We start from the raw sequence: 16,306 nt of genomic DNA, 5'->3' as shown, positions 1-16,306 counted from the left end.
AAGTGATCAATTGCACTACTCAAACTAATAAAACAATCAAAGAAGCTAGATATAATTGTGAAGGCGGCAAATATATTTCTGGATCTCCAGGACTTTACAGCCGAAATATTACAGGGAGTACTGAATTAAGAGGTTCTCCCCTCCCAGGTTCCTGAGCATGTGTAGGGATCTGAATAGACATTTAAATCCGACTGAAGGAATACCGTTTTTTAAATTTTATTATTCTTGGTAGTAGAGTTAATTTTGGTTAGTGTTTTTTGTTTTTGGTAGTTAGTATGATTTTGTTAATCCAAAAACGTTATGAGAATTACTACCTTTTACAGCTGGTGGCGGCAATAAACCTCAAAGAAGAAGAAGTGCACCGGATGCGGCACTGCATCAGTAAACAAAGCAGTGGAAGCTGCAAAAATGGTGTACGTGTCGAATGGTAAGTGGTGTATTTATCTAACTGTTAATCTTTTACAACTGTATGTGTTTGTATTCGTTTATTGTTTAATTACAGTCGCTAATTGCCATACAAATCGTAGCAATTCATCGCTGCGGTCTCACTATGTCTTCACCTTTCGCCAGAAATGCGAAATGATGCTAGCTAGTTACGATAGACAGCAATGACTGTTATTAAATATTAGGGTGGTTGGAAGTTATTTTAGTCTGTGTTGGTTCTCTATGTGCTGTAGAGTGGATAATTCAATTGAGCCTGACTATGTAGCTAGCTATGTTTATTGTGTGTGTTTGTCTCTCCAGTCGATATTTGGGAGGTAACTAATGTAATGCAAGTGAAACAGCCTCTGTGTTCCTCAATGCAAGGCTTGAAATTAGCACCTGTCAAATGCTGTTTAGAAAAAGTGGGAGGGTTCATGCACCAGTTAGTCACACTGGCTGATGGACCAAGATGTTAGTTCCAGGCGCTGTAGTGTGGGTGAAATCATCACTAACAAGTGTTCCCACTCTTTCAGGTCAGGTTCTGGACAACAGGACCCAGTCTCCATGGCGATTGTCATTCTTCACTCATCTCTTCTGGGGTACTGTGGCGTTCATTGGCTTGTTGTAAGTCAGCAGTCAGAGGCCTCGGTGCATTCTGCTTTGGCATGGTACTAGCATTGCTTGTTGCTGTGAGGTATATAATTAGAAAGTCCATTTTAAGCCTTGTATAGAAATCTAATACTCTTCCTTGATTTTTTCAGTTTCCAAACCCTGGTCCAGCCAGATCTGACAGAGGGTTAACTCTGGCTCATCCTCTGCAGGCCCCAGTGATGGCAGAGGATAAGTCCCTACCTAGCCCAAGATGTACTGTTAAGGAGCCTACCATTACTCCTTAAGGTCCAAGGAGGTATCTTCAGAGGTAGACTGACTCTGGCAGCCAAAACAGCCAAATACTCCATCTAAACGTGAATCAATTCTAAATTGCGATATGGTTCTAGAAACACTTTCATATCACATCAAAATGACTTCAAATGCAAAATATACACTCACTGTTTTAACCGTCTTTATCACAGTTGCAGCCGACAGTATTTTTCAGTAACAACATGTTTCTGGCGGCCTTCCGTTACACACAGGTGTTCGGCGCATGCTGGATGGCTAATTAGCACAGGTGGTCCCTCAGTCTTCCATAAACACGTGGGGTAACATGGAGATATGGCTGTGTGGGATCACTAACCCTATAAAAGGTGTGTATCAATTTAACCTAGAGTTCCTTGAAAATAATGTATCACTGTCCTTATGCTTCCAAAACCGTACCGCAAGTGATGGGAGTTAATGTTCAGACCGAGCGTCGGGGCTGTTAACAAAACTCCCCCATACAGAAAATGCCTTCATCCAATGACTTATGTGTAATTTAATGGAACTGAGTCATGATAAAGGGCTAGTCCCTACCTAGTCCCTTGGGTCGAAACAGAGAGTTAGCTTACTTCCCCTCATGTCAGGATGACGTGGCAGTCTCAAAACACTCCTAGTGCAAGCCCAGAGTGGTATCCTACGAAGCAGGGTTGAAGAGTTAGCAAGGTAACTTTGGTAAACGGAGTTCAACTCAGGATAATCGGTCATACGATAGTGGCTCACCTTTTAGCCAGGTACATTTCTATGGCAACAAATCCTTCAGAACTAACCTGCTCTGGGGCAGGCTAACTCACGGGCAACTCCCCTTCCCTGAATGAAATGACTGAGCCGCAAGTTGAGGATCAATCAGATTCCCTCCCTCTTGCAAAGATTGTGTCATCCCCTTCATTTGAGGAAGATGATTAATTAAATATTTTAATCAATTGTTTGTTAAACGTTAAAATATCACATTACACATTTAGTAATGACAGAATGCATTTTAAACTTCACACAATAACACTTTAATGACAAAAAGGAGTGGGTAAAACGGTGCTTGTGCATTTAAAAAGGTGCTTGTGCATTGACAAGCTCAAAGACAGCATTAACGATAAGTAATGAAAAAAGACGGCACTTCTAAAAGCCTATTTCACACCATAACCTGCTGAATTTGTTGATGTTTCAGCATTGTCTCAATGAAGCGTTCCACTAGCCACGTGCGACATGCACACGCAGTTACAAGCCTGCTAGAGTTAGTGGCAGGCGGACGAGCAATATCCATGGTTGTAGTACAGCCTGAGCTGGAATGTGAAGCTAACCGAAGCTGGTTAGCTTTAGAAAACCCTGAGTATATCTAGCTTGCTTCATAGGATACCCTAGTCCTCTGTAGCTCAATTGGTAGAGCATGGCGCTTGTAACGCCAGGGTAGTGTGTTCGATCCCTGGGACCACCCATACGTAAAAATGTATGCACACATGACTGTAAGTCGCTTTGGATAAAAGCATCTGCTAAATGGCATATTATGTTATATTATTATACCCCTCAGGGCTTTGTAGTGGTTAAGATTAATGACTTTATAAAGAAGGGTGGCCAGACTTGTCATGTTGATGCAGAGCAAGGTTTGACTGACTTCATGACAGTGGACAACTGTTCCAATGTTCTAACACTCCCATGGCTGTCTGTCTCCCATCAGCCCCCCTGGACCCCCTGGTAGCCGGAGGCAGATGGGGAGGATAAACCACGGTGGGGGCCCCTCCCATGGGGGGAGGATGAGGAAGGTGAGGTGCATCAGACTTCCGATTCCATGCCACAGTTAGATCTTATAATTCTACTGTGACTCATGTTAATCTGTGGTGGTGTAGAACATAACTACATTGTCTCGTCTTCTGTTCCTCTCCATAGGTAAACGACTACACCTTTTGTGTAGGCATGGGGTGTGGCAAACTGGCTGCAGATGTTTAGCCTAATTTAGGCTGCAATGATATCCATGTGTGCCAGCCCCCTCCTTTTCGGCTGCCTCTGCTCACCAGACTCCTGACGCTGCTCTGGGAATTCCTACACGTAGGGGCCAGGGCGGCCGATACAGCAGCTTCCCGTTTCTGACCCCTCTTCCTTTCCCATTGTTATAATTTCACATCACTCTCCTGCCTCCTCTCAAAATCTGTAATTTTTTGTATCCCATTGTTCAATAAACTCCTGTGCTGTATACATGCCCTTTTTAAAGAGTGTTCAGTGCAATGATACACTGTATATACAAAATTATGTGGACACCTTCAAATTACTGGATTCGGCTATTTCAGCCACACCCGTTGCTGACAGGTGTATCAAATTGAGCACAGCCATGCAATCTCCACAGACAAACATTGGCAGTAGAATGTCCATTATAAAGAGCTCAGTGACTTAATGTGGCACCGTCATATGATGCCACCTTTCCAACAAGTCAGTCCATCACATTTCTGCCCTGCTAGAGCTGCCCCAGTCAACTGTAAGTGCTGTTATTGTGAAGTGGAAACGTCTAGGAGCAACAACTGCTCAGCCGCAAAGTGGTAGGCCACACAAGCTCACAGAACGGGACTGCTGAAGCGCGTAAAAATCGTCTGTCCTCGGTTGCAACACTCCCTACCAAGTTCCAAACTGCCTCGGGAAGAAACATCAGCACAATAACTGTTCTTCGGGAGCTTCATGAAATGGGTTTCCATGGCCGAGCAGCCACACACAAGGCTCAGATCACCATGCGCAATACCAAGTGTCGGCTGGAGTGGTGTAAAGCTCGCCGCCATTGGACTCTGGAGCAGTGGAAACGCGTTCTCTGGACTGATGAATCACGCTTCACCACCTGGCAGTCCGACGGACGAATCTGGGTTTACGGAAGCCAGGAGAACGCTACCTGCCCCAATGCATAGTGCTAACTGTAAAGTTGGGTGGAGGAGGAATAATGGTCTGGGGCTGATTTTCATAATAATATGCCATTTAGCAGACGCTTTTATCCAAAGCGACTTACAGCCATGTGTGCATACATTTTTACATATGGGTGGTCCCGGGGATCGAACCCACTACCCTGGCGTTACAAGCGCCATGCTCTACCAATTGAGCTACAGAGGTTCATGGTTCGGACTAGGCCCCTTTAGTTCCAGTGAAGGGAAATCTTAACGCTACAGCATACAATTACATTCTAGACGATTCTGTGCTTCCAATTTTGTGGCAACAGTTTAGGGAAGGCCCTTTCCTGTTTCAGCATGACAATGCCCTAGTGCACAAAGCGAGGTCCATACAGAAATGGTTTGTCGAGATCGGTGGGATGAATTGGAACGCAGACTGCGAGCCAGGCCTAATCACCCAACATCAGTGCCCAACCTCACTAATGCTCTTGTGGCTGAATGGAAGCAAGTCCCCGCTGCAATGTTCCAACATCTAGTGGAAATTCTTCCTAGAAGAGAGGGGACCAACTCCATATTAATGCCCATGATTTTGGAATGAGATGTTCGACGAGCAGGTGTCCACATAATTTTGGTCATGTAGTGTATGTTGAAATTAAAATTGATTTACTAGGGGTATGATGAATGACACGACAGGAGTTAGTCATATCATTTTACTGTGACAGGCGTCAATGATCGTTTAAGTATTAGAGTCCTTACTGGTACTCGATCTCAGATCCTCTGCTTAGCACACACAACCACAAACTTGACGTCTTTGCGAATTGTGCTGTAGGAAAGGTACCAGTTCATAACATTTTACCCCGTTAAATATGCCTCGTATCAAATTTCTTCCCACCTACAGTGGGGAAAAAAAGTATTTAGTCAGCCACCAATTGTGCAAGTTCTCCCACTTAAAAAGATGAGAGAGGCCTGTAATTTTCATCATAGGTACACGTCAACTATGACAGACCAATTGAGAAAAATAAATCCAGAAAATCACATTGTAGGATTTTTAATGAATTTATTTGCAAATTATGGTGGAAAATAAGTATTTGGTCACCTACAAACAAGCAAGATTTCTGGCTCTCACAGACCTGTAACTTCTTCTTTAAGAGGCTCCTCTGTCCTCCACTCGTTACCTGTATTAATGGCACCTGTTTGAACTTGTTATCAGTATAAAAGACACCTGTCCACAACCTCAAACAGTCACACTCCAAACTCCACTATGGCCAAGACCAAAGAGCTGTCAAAGGACACTAGAAACAAAATTGTAGACCTGCACCAGGCTGGGAAGACTGAATCTGCAATAGGTAAGCAGCTTGGTTTGAAGAAATCAACTGTGGGAGCAATTATTAGGAAATGGAAGACATACAAGACCACTGATAATCTCCCTCGATCTGGGGCTCCACGCAAGATCTCACCCCGTGGGGTCAAAATGATCACAAGAACGGTGAGCAAAAATCCCAGAACCACACGGGGGGACCTAGTGAATGACCTGCAGAGAGCTGGGACCAAAGTAACGAAGCCTACCATCAGTAACACACTACGCCGCCAGGGACTCAAATCCTGCAGTGCCAGACGTGTCCCCCTGCTTAAGCCAGTACATGTCCAGGCCCGTCTGAAGTTTGCTAGAGTGCATTTGGATGATCCAGAAGAGGATTGGGAGAATGTCATATGGTCAGATGAAACCAAAACAGAACTTTTTGGTAAAAACTCAACTCGTCATGTTTGGAGGACAAAGAATGCTGAGTTGCATCCAAAGAACACCATACCTACTGTGAAGCATGGGGGTGGAAACATCATGCTTTGGGGCTGTTTTTCTGCAAAGGGACCAGGACGACTGATCCATGTAAAGGAAATAATGAATGGGGCCATGTATCGTGAGATTTTGAGTGAAAACCTCCTTCCATCAGCAAGGGCATTGAAGATGAAACGTGGTTGGGTCTTTCAGCATGACAATGATCCCAAACACACCACCCGGGCAACGAAGGAGTGGCTTCGTAAGAAGCATTTCAAGGTCCTGGAGTGGCCTAGCCAGTCTCCAGATCTCAACCCCATAGAAAATCTTTGGAGGGAGTTGAAAGTCCGTGTTGCCCAGCGACAGACCCAAAACATCACTGCTCTAGAGGAGATCTGCATGGAGGAATGGGCCAAAATACCAGCAACAGTGTGTGAAAACCTTGTGAAGACATACAGAAAACGTTTGACCTGTGTCATTGCCAACAAAGGGTATATAACAAAGTATTGAGAAACTTTTGTTATTGACCAAATACTTATTTTCCACCATAATTTGCAAATAAATTCATTAAAAATCCTACAAAAAATTCTCATTTTGTCTGTCATAGTTGACGTGTACCTATGATGAAAATTACAGGCCTCTCTCATCTTTTTAAGTGGGAGAACTTGCACAATTGGTGGCTGACTAAATACTTTTTTTCCCCACTGTATATATGGTTTATAAGAAATGTCAAAACAATAAGTAATTTTTTCAAGAAATATGTAGGGCTTTAATAAAAATAAAAATCCACAATGCCAGAAGAAACTGGGAACAAAACAACAGATTTAATCCTTCTCTACCACATAGGCACCAGTTAAACTGTCAAAAAGACATGCTGTACACTTTACACTACACAATATAAGGTACCAAGGGAGAGATGTTTGAAGCCTACGAGGGTCATTTCCCAGGTTAAGTATTTGCCTTATCTTGTGTGTCTGGCAATGTCTTTCTCTGTGAGTGTTACATGTGCCAGTGTTCTACTGTCTAAGATAATGGGCTTCTCCCTCTGTGCTCCCTTGGTTCCAGTGGGGTGTAGTCTCTGGGGTGGTTCACCAGACAAACGCAGCCCTCTCCCTCAGCATGCGCACCCCAAAGCGCTGCCACTCCCTCTGGTGGATCCACATCTCCTGGGTGGTGTCCAGGCAGGCAAGCACCGCTCCCCCCTTCCACGAGATCAGGCGAGGGTCCATGTCCTGGAAAACACAGCCATTAAACACCTCTGCTTAGAGCGACACACAAACTCCTGCAAGATGCATTTTATACCCACTGTGTTAGACTAGATATAAAACCTGGCTCTTCTGCATGCCTCAAGACCATGTTAGTCCACTGTGCTAAAACCAGTATACGTAGAAGCCAGTGTACCTTGGGTCGTGTGATGACCTCCACGCTCTCCACCACCCTGCGGAAGGAGGGGGGCATCTTGTTGAGGATGCGGTGCTGCAGGAACTCCTGGGCCCTGTGGAACAGCAGGCCTCCCCCCACCACCAGGATGGAGCTGTACATCTTCCTCTTGGTCTCGTCAGATGCTGGGCACAAACAAATACACACAAAACCTAACACATTCCCCTATCAAAACGTCCAACATTTGGAATCCACTGCTTAAGAATTCACCATTTACCCTCACTTCATAACAAAATAATGAATATCATGACCAATAATGTTGTCTATATCTTATGTTTATTATTTAGTGTATGTTACCTCATGTTTATGGCAGAATAAAACAAGATCCTGTATTATAGTACAGAGTTTTGAAGCAGGGTGTTTTGCTTACCACAGCAGTCGATGCTGTGCAGGATGGCTTTATCCAAGCCCAGCGCTTTGCCCTCAAACTGGGTCATGGCAGTCTTCCTGGAGAGGAGTGCTGAGGGAGGCTCCTCCATCTCTGCTCCTCCCATCAGGCAGTCGTTCTGAGAGTGTCCCAGCTCCACATCCTGGCCATGGGCACCACCTCCACGTTCTGAGGGGTCCCCACCCTGGCTGCTAAACTCCCCCTCGAACCCAGGCGGCTTGGGAAGGGACTTACGCTCTGCTGAGGCTTTAGAGGACTGAGCACAATAAGGGAGAGAGGAGGATGAGATGGAGGGAGGGAGGGAGGGAGGGAGGGAGAGAGGAGGATGGGAGGGAGGGAGGGAGAGAGAGGAGGATGGGAGGGAGGGAGGGAGAGAGAGGAGGATGAGATGGAGGGAGGGAGAAAGAGGAGGATGAGATGGAGGGAGGCAGAGAGAGGAGGATGAGAGGGAGGGAGGGAGAGAGAGGAGGATGGGAGGGAGGGAGGGAGAGAGGAGGATGGGAGGGAGGGAGAGAGAGGAGGATGGGAGGGAGGGAGGCAGAGAGAGGAGGATGAGATGGAGGGAGGGAGAGAGAGGAGGATGAGATGGAGGGAGGGAGAGAGAGGAGGATGAGATGGAGGGAGGGAGAGAGAGGAGGATGAGATGGAGGGAGGGAGAGAGAGGAGGATGAGATGGAGGGAGGGAGAGAGAGGAGGATGAGATGGAGGGAGGGAGAGAGAGGAGGATGAGATGGAGGGAGGGAGAGAGAGGAGGATGAGATGGAGGGAGGGAGAGAGAGGAGGATGAGATGGAGGGAGGGAGAGAGAGGAGGATGAGATGGAGGGAGGGAGAGAGGAGGATGAGATGGAGGGAGCGAGGAGGAAAATAAAGGGAGAGGTGGAAACAGAGAGGGGGAGTATCAGCCAATCAGATAGTAGTACCAATCAGATAGTTCTAGTATGATGGAGTTAGGTGTTCTTATCTTACCTGGTCCTGCTTGCTCTGGGTTCCCAGTAGGTAGTGTTCATCGTGTGGGTCCTCTGGGTCACCCTGAGATCTGTGCTGCAAGGTCGTCATCTTCTGGCCCACTATCCCAAACGTGGTGGGGTAGAACAGGGCCATAGGAGCCTGGCGTACACAAACAACACATTGTGACAGCATTTATAATGTCATCTTTATTATAGTCATCTTCAATATCAAAATTGGGCTTCATAACCACCATCATCATCCGCTTTCCCACTGACAGCCCTTCCCTGACTAGGTGTGTATGCATACCTGCAGTTTCTCATCACCAAGTCGAATCTGGTAAAGAAGTGCAGGGGACTCTGGGAAACGGGTGCGGAACTCGTGGTCTTGTAGCCCAGAGATGTCCTGGAGAAAAAGGTGAATGAAAAATCCATCCAAATGAGCTGAGCATGTAGAAAAGGGGTATCCATCTCCTTTCATTCCTACGTTCCCCTTCCTCAGTAACACACCTTATTCAGCTACAGCCTTACAGCCCAGATGGAAGATAATGATTAATTAGTTGGCTATTTGAAACTGGCATGTTAATGATGGGCTGAAATAAAAGCCTGGACCATACAGTTAGCACTTCAAGACCAGGGTTGGAGACTGCTTACGTTGAAGAGTGCACCAGGGTCTTAGTTATTAGGGCACACCATAGCAGAAACTAAAATAACGGTTTCTTATTGGAAAAGTTACGGAAGCTCCTCCCTATTTCAGGCTGTTTTCTTCCGTTTGATGCCTTATAAATATGACCCAGATGTCAGGTGCTGTTTCAGTACCTGGTCCAGATGGCAGAAGGTCTCTTTGAGCTGCTGCAGCAGGATGCAGTCCACCCTGTTGGAGAGCTGACACTCCCTGTAGGGGAAGCCCGCCCTCTGCAGGAGCCAGAAGAAACAGCGGGTGACATCAGCGCCCCCGTATGCCAGACACAGCCTGCAGGAGGACAGACACACGTACACAGAGCATCTTTATTACCACACTAATAAAGTTACCGATACATTTTTATTTCCGGATAAGCCCCTACTGTGCACCGTTCAATTCCTCAGTGGGAAGTTCAAACCTAGTGTGTACACTTCAGTTCAAAACCTTCACAGACAACCAGGGAGGGGTTGCACACTTCTACACACCTGGAGTTGCGGTGAGACACTCCGTCCTCCACACAGCATAGACTGGTCTTCTGGTCGCCCACATCCACCACACAGGCACTGCTCAAGCCACTGCCGAAGGTAGCACACACAGACTCCTGGTGGACTACGATCGCTGCAGACCAAGGAGAGAGAATCAGTTTGTGTTTCAAGTTTCAATGTCACATGCACAAATACAGCTAAATGCATTTCTTGCTAGCTCTAAGCCCAACAATGCAGTAATCAATAACAATGTAATACAAAAAATAACAAGGTAGAACTAAAACAAGAAATATAAATAAAAAGAACACGAAAAAGTAAGCAAGCATACTATATACAGGGTCAGTTCCAGTACCATATTTACTAGGGGTGTGCCAAATAGTCAGAGGAAATGAGTATCGTAACGGATATGGGCAATTTTCTGGATAAAATTAAGGTCCAAGTATTTGTGTAATTATCCGTGATGGGGAAAAAAGTTATTTTCCGGTGCCAGCACGCAGCTTTCTCATGTCAGTCAGTCATGTTCGAGGTTCTACATGGTCTAAATAACTCCACTGGCTGTCTTTAAAGAGAAGGGCGGGCTGTACGTTGATCCTGCTGCTCTGATTGGATAGAGTGAAGCCGTATTCCTCCGTCCACTCGCTTCATAATTTCACCCTCTATGATTTCACCCGATCAGTTTTCGGTCTGATCATTTAGACTGCTGCTGCCTGGCTGCTACTATGATAAATCACATGGTGAGGACGTTTGCTATAAAGCTATCAATGTGCATAATATCTAACAAGCGGGCAAGAGTACGGAAAGAAGAAGAAACGCTGATGAGCATTCTGACTGAGTGACAGCAAACGTGGCTGCCTGCTGCAAGTTGAGGACACACAGACATCTCCTCCCGCTGCTCCTAATCTGCAGCTTTTTTTTGCAGTGAGAACATGAAGGGAGGTATATTGCCAACATCTACTTAGGCATATTAAAGCACCTTTTTTCAGATCACGAGTATCATCCAATCCGACTATTAAAAATGTCAACTTACGGATACGAGTATGTGCTAGATATGTATAGGGGTAAGGTGACTAGGCATCAGGATATATGATAAAGAGAGTAACAGCAGCGTATATGATGATTGTATTTGAGTGTGTGTGCGTGTGTAGAGTCAGTATAAATGTACAGTGGGGAGAACAAGTATTTGATACACTGCCGATTTTGCAGGTTTTTCTACTTACAAAGCATGTAGAGGTCTGTAATTTTTATCATAGGTACACTTCAACTGTGAGAGATGGAATCTAAAACAAAAATCCAGAAAATCACATTGTATGATTTTTAAGTAATTAATTTGCATTTTATTGCATGACATAAGTATTTGATCACCTACCAACCAGTAACAATTCCGGCTCTCACAGACCTGTTAGTTTTTCTTTAAGAAGCCCTCCTGTTCTCCACTCATTACCTGTATTAACTGCACCTGTTTGAACTCGTTACCTGTATAAAAGACACCTGTCCACACACTCAATCAAACAGACTCCAACCTCTCCACAATGGCCAAGACCAGAGAGCTGTGTAAGGACATCAGGGATAAAATTGTAGACCTGCACAAGGCTGGGATGGCCTACAGGACAATAGGCAAGCAGCTTGGTGAGAGGGCAACAACTGTTGGCGCAATTATTAGAAAATGGAAGAAGTTCAAGATGACGGTCAATCACCCTCGGTCTGGGGCTCCATGCAAGATCTCACCTCGTGGGGCATCAATGATCATGAGGAAGGTGAGGGATCAGCCCAGAACTACACGGCAGGACCTGGTCAATGACCTGAAGAGAGCTGGGACCACAGTCTCAAAGAAAACCATTAGTAACACACTACGCCGTCATGGATTAAAATCCTGCAGTGCACGCAAGGTCCCCCTGCTCAAGCCAGCGCATGTCCAGGCCCGTCTGAAGTTTGCCAATGACCATCTGGATGATCCAGAGGAGGAATGGGAGATGGTCATGTGGTCTGATGAGACAAAAATAGAGCTTTTTGGTCTAAACTCCACTCGCCGTGTTTGGAGGTTGAAGAAGGATGAGTACAACCCCAAGAACACCATCCCAACCGTGTAGCATGGAGGTGGAAACATCATTATTTGGGGATGCTTTTCTGCAAAGGGGACAGGACGACTGCACCGTATTGAGGGGAGGATGTATGGGGCCATGTATCGCGAGATCTTGGCCAACAACCTCATTCCCTCAGTAAGAGCATTGAAGATGGGTCGTGGCTGGGTCTTCCAGCATGACAACGACCCGAAACACACAGCCAGGGCAACTAAGGAGTGGCTCCGTAAGAAGCATCTCAAGGTCCTGGAGTGGCCTAGCCAGTCTCCAGACCTGAACCCAATAGAAAATCTTTGGAGGGAGCTGAAAGTCCGTATTGCCCAGCGACAGCCCCGAAACCTGAAGGATCTGGAGAAGGTCTGTATGGAGGAGTGGGCCAAAATCCCTGCTGCAGTGTGTGCAAACCTGGTCAAGACCTACAGGAAACGTATGATCTCTGTAATTGCAAACAAAGGTTTCTGTACCAAATATTAAGTTCTGCTTTTCTGATGTATCAAATACTTATGTCATGCAATAAAATGCAAATTCATTACTTAAAAATCATACAATGTGATTTTCTGGATTTTTGTTTTAGATTCCGTCTCTTACAGTTGAAGTGTACCTATGATAAAAATTACAGACCTCTACATGCTTTGTAAGTAGGAAAACCTGCAAAATCGGCAGTGTATCAAATACTTGTTCTCCCCACTGTATGTGCATATTATGTGTGTGAGCAAATGATGAAGTGAGTGTTTGTGTGTGTTGGAATGTGAAGGGCCCTGTGAGTGTGTAAAGAGACAGTTCAAAAAATGTAATACAAAAGGTCAACTCAGGTAGTCCATGTAGCCATTTAGTTAGCTATTTAGTGTGTATTGTACCTGAAAAGCCCATGTCGAGCAGCAGCATGTTGACTAGTTCCTTGACGTGATGCCTGTTATAGATGTCAGGGACTAAAAGGATACACCTGTAATACTGCCAAACAAACAAAGAAACAAAGAAACAAGAGGAGATAAGATCAGAGTACAAAATAAAACTGACAGCTTACCACAAAATATTTCCGCTAAAAAAAAATCAGGCACTGTGAAGTGAGCCCATTGTCTGTCCTGTACCTTGAGGTCTTTTAGGGGTATTTCCAGTTGTTTCTGGATAACGTGGCTCCAGATGGCCTCCAGATCGGCCAGGACAGCAGTCAGAGAACCCCCTGCACCGCCGTGCACGTTGAGCTGCCCCCTGCTGATGGGCCAGTGCACGTTGTAACAGTCAGTGGGGTTTACATACAATGCCTGCCATTAGGACAGAGGGGAGAGAAAACAGAGCAGGAGAGGAGGGAGAAATTAACAATTGACAAATCCACAAAGGATTAATATACTAAAAACGTAATTTCTGAAAGTAACCTGCTCTTTAACATGCATGCATTGTGTCCAGGTGTGCTGTAGTCCCTCACCTCCTCTCCCACCAGGTGCTCTGGATGGTGTGCTGTGTTGGTCCACTTCATCCTGGAGCTAGTGTCCAGACCTGCTGGTCGAATCAGTCTGTTATAAGACCTGGCCTGCAAGACAACACCCAAACAGACAATCAAACCACTGTTTAGGGTGGTCAATCATGAGTTGCAGATAGGGTGACCACTTTTAAAATACCCAAACGCGGGACATTCGTGGGCCAGTGTAGCCTACATGAATACAAAAAGGTTGTCATAAATTCTAAAAATTTGTACTGACAGATGTAGCTTATTGAATATCATTACAGAATATGCATCCTCCAATTGCAATGTTTGCCCACACATATTGTCTCAAGAAAATGTTATATTTTAAATACCCGTCAAACACCAAGTTAGGCATACATACTTTCAAAATAGGCCATCACTACTGTCAATCGTGAATGATGATAATTCTTCAGGTTTTTCCTGTGAAACGTCCAAACTGCATCTGCATGCAAATCATTTGATCTCAATCAGTTTCATGGGAATATGCATTTAGAGCTTCTTCCATTACTTTTCCGTGAGTAAATTAGAGCACATAGTGTTAAACTATTTAGCCTTCCTGTATTTTGTTTCAATCCAAGCAAATTCTGCCTAGTGGCACGCACTGTTAAGTTTTGGCCGTATAAGAAAAACTATGTGAATATTCAGCTAACCATCCTAAAAAGAAATGACTACGGTGGTTTTTTGATGTAACAGTAATGTTACACCAACATATTTTGTTATGTCATGTAGAATACTAATGAATCATTATGTGATCTTCCAAGGCATTGATTTAGCTTTGGTCTAACTTTGCTAAACAAGTACCATTGTGAGAAGTGGCGGAGCGATACTCTGGCACCACTACACCCCTGCACCGAACGAGCTAATTGAAGCACACTTATGCTACTTTTTTGCCTTGAGCAAAATTTGGTGACGCAGAAACAGCGCAATGTGACTGTAAGAGACAGGTTGGAATGTCTGGCTGAAATACGGGACAAATCTACCTCTTTTTGTAAATTTGTGGTGTTTTAATTTGTTGATAATATGCGGGACATGATTGTTTCGTTGCGGGACAAATGGCCAAAATCTGGCACTGTCCCGCACAATCAGGGACATGGGATCACCTTACCTGCAGAACAGACATACACACAGGCTACATAGGTAAATATATGTAGAGCCCTGCACATACAACTACACACCTACCTGTTCAGCAGACACTGGCGTCCTTCGTACTCCATTGGACATCTTCTTTGACCAGATCGCCTGGTCAACCATTTTGAGACCATTCTGCCTCTGTTCATTACTCTCTGGTTTCTTTGTTGAGTGAACAAGTACAGAGAGATAGAGTAGACATTTGAGGATTATAAGGGTTACAGTGTGTGTGTATGTGTGTGTTCGGGTCATTTTTGACTCACATTCAGGCCTTCTCTCACCAGCCATGCATCCTCATATCGGGGCTGGCATGTTTGTTTATGTCTGCGGGCTATGACGTGTGGGACAGTCGCAGGAAGAGTGTCCGTTGCTCTACCAATTCTCAACGTTTTCGATCCAGGGTGTAACACAACGATAAAGTTGCTCTGAATTTGCTGTGAAGGGAGTTGTTTGTTTAGACATAATGACCTTACAAGGAAGCAAACAGTACGGGGACTTAAGACAGCGTAACCTTAACGACATAGTGTGTAATTGTGGGCTATTCTTTGGGTGCTGAAATCAGTAGTTTTTGATAAAAATTATAATAATTTTATGTGACGTTGGAATTCCAGTCCGCCAACACTAGTAGTGTCCACTCAACTCCTTCTAAATCGTTGTCGGCTAGCTGCTAGCTAGCTAACGTTAGCCAACGTGTAGCTGCCATAGCAGTCTATGTGCAAACTAAACAACATTATTCCCATATAATTATTTAATAGGATCGTATTCCAATCTCAAATATCAATCCTTGGCCCTTTGAACGTAGCTTTGCAACTTACTTCTTGAAGAGGCTCTGGGATAACCGGTGGAGCGATTGGTCTTTTGACACCACGCTGTTCCTTTTCCTTCTCCTTCTCTCTCTCCTTTTCCTTCTCTTTGCCGTTTTCTTGTTCTCTCTCCGCTTGTGTCATTGTGGAAGTGTTGTGGGCAACAAAACTAAGACCAAATCTGTAGCACAGTATCTACATTAGTAGCTACTAAAATAACATCAGCTTGCTAGCAGCAACTAAACACACAGAGCTGCTGAATGCTGGACAACCATGACTATTCCCATGGTTATTGGGTGGCCGACCATAAACCGTAAAAGGAAAATATACAGGGCAATATCCACACTTAGCACACCACAGAATGAAGCAATGTATTCTAAATGGTATATTAATACAAGTGTGGGTATTTGCCTATGAGTTCCAGGCCCCCAGTGTCCGGTCTGGAGCTTGAAGTTACTAGCTACTCTGCTAGGCAGCTACTGCACAATGCGCAGCAACCTACCGGTGCCTAAAGCTCTGTGGTCTGCTGTAGAAAGCCTATGTAAATTAAGATCGGCAGAACGGCCAAACAAACTTAATTGATGGCCGTTTTGGGCTGTAAAATTAGTTTATTATGATCAAGTTCGATCCCCAGAGTGAATCGAAATATTTAGTGTGCGTTCGTAAATTCACTATCTACACCGATTTCAGGGCATTCTTGCCTGTGTGCCATAGTGCAAGTTAACAAACATGCTACACAAGCTGAAAATGACCGGTGTCAGTAAATCTCGGCAAAAAGTAATCAAATTGTTGTTCTCAGTGTGTCTTCCCTGTTAAAATAACCTATAGCTTAAATAAAAAATAAAATAAAAAAATGGATATAGTAACTTCTTATGGACCCTTTAATGCAACAATACTTATTATATTACCAAATAAATGTTCCTCTTCTGCT

The 16,306-nt window shown here is 44.7% G+C and overlaps 2 protein-coding genes across 2 annotated transcripts; one reads left to right on the top strand and one right to left on the bottom strand.

Annotated features, from left to right (window-relative positions):
- Nucleotides 1-408: 408 nt before the first annotated feature.
- Nucleotides 409-3,273, top strand: selenok (selenoprotein K; the record flags this gene model as incomplete). The annotated part of the gene is made up of 6 exons (XM_084186725.1): nucleotides 409-427; nucleotides 957-1,047; nucleotides 1,185-1,219; nucleotides 1,497-1,518; nucleotides 3,005-3,089; nucleotides 3,214-3,273. The coding sequence occupies 6 exons, from the start codon at nucleotides 409-411 to the stop codon at nucleotides 3,271-3,273; spliced, it is 312 nt and encodes a 103-aa protein (XP_084042851.1).
- Nucleotides 3,274-6,706: 3,433 nt separating this feature from the next.
- actr8 (actin related protein 8) lies at nucleotides 6,707-15,863 on the bottom strand. The gene is made up of 13 exons (XM_084186800.1): nucleotides 15,388-15,863; nucleotides 14,836-15,006; nucleotides 14,624-14,734; nucleotides 13,406-13,510; nucleotides 13,071-13,244; nucleotides 12,840-12,933; nucleotides 9,905-10,037; nucleotides 9,557-9,710; nucleotides 9,048-9,143; nucleotides 8,760-8,900; nucleotides 7,775-8,048; nucleotides 7,366-7,529; nucleotides 6,707-7,196 (listed from the first exon to the last, which is right to left on the bottom strand). The coding sequence occupies exons 1-13, from the start codon at nucleotides 15,517-15,519 to the stop codon at nucleotides 7,053-7,055; spliced, it is 1,893 nt and encodes a 630-aa protein (XP_084042926.1). The 5' UTR covers nucleotides 15,520-15,863; the 3' UTR covers nucleotides 6,707-7,052.
- Nucleotides 15,864-16,306: the final 443 nt, after the last annotated feature.

This window comes from Coregonus lavaretus (genome assembly GCF_964263955.1).
Source record: "Coregonus lavaretus genome assembly, chromosome: 22".
NCBI classification, from domain to species: Eukaryota; Metazoa; Chordata; class Actinopteri; order Salmoniformes; family Salmonidae; genus Coregonus; species Coregonus lavaretus.
This window is presented reverse-complemented; position numbering and strand designations above follow the sequence as displayed.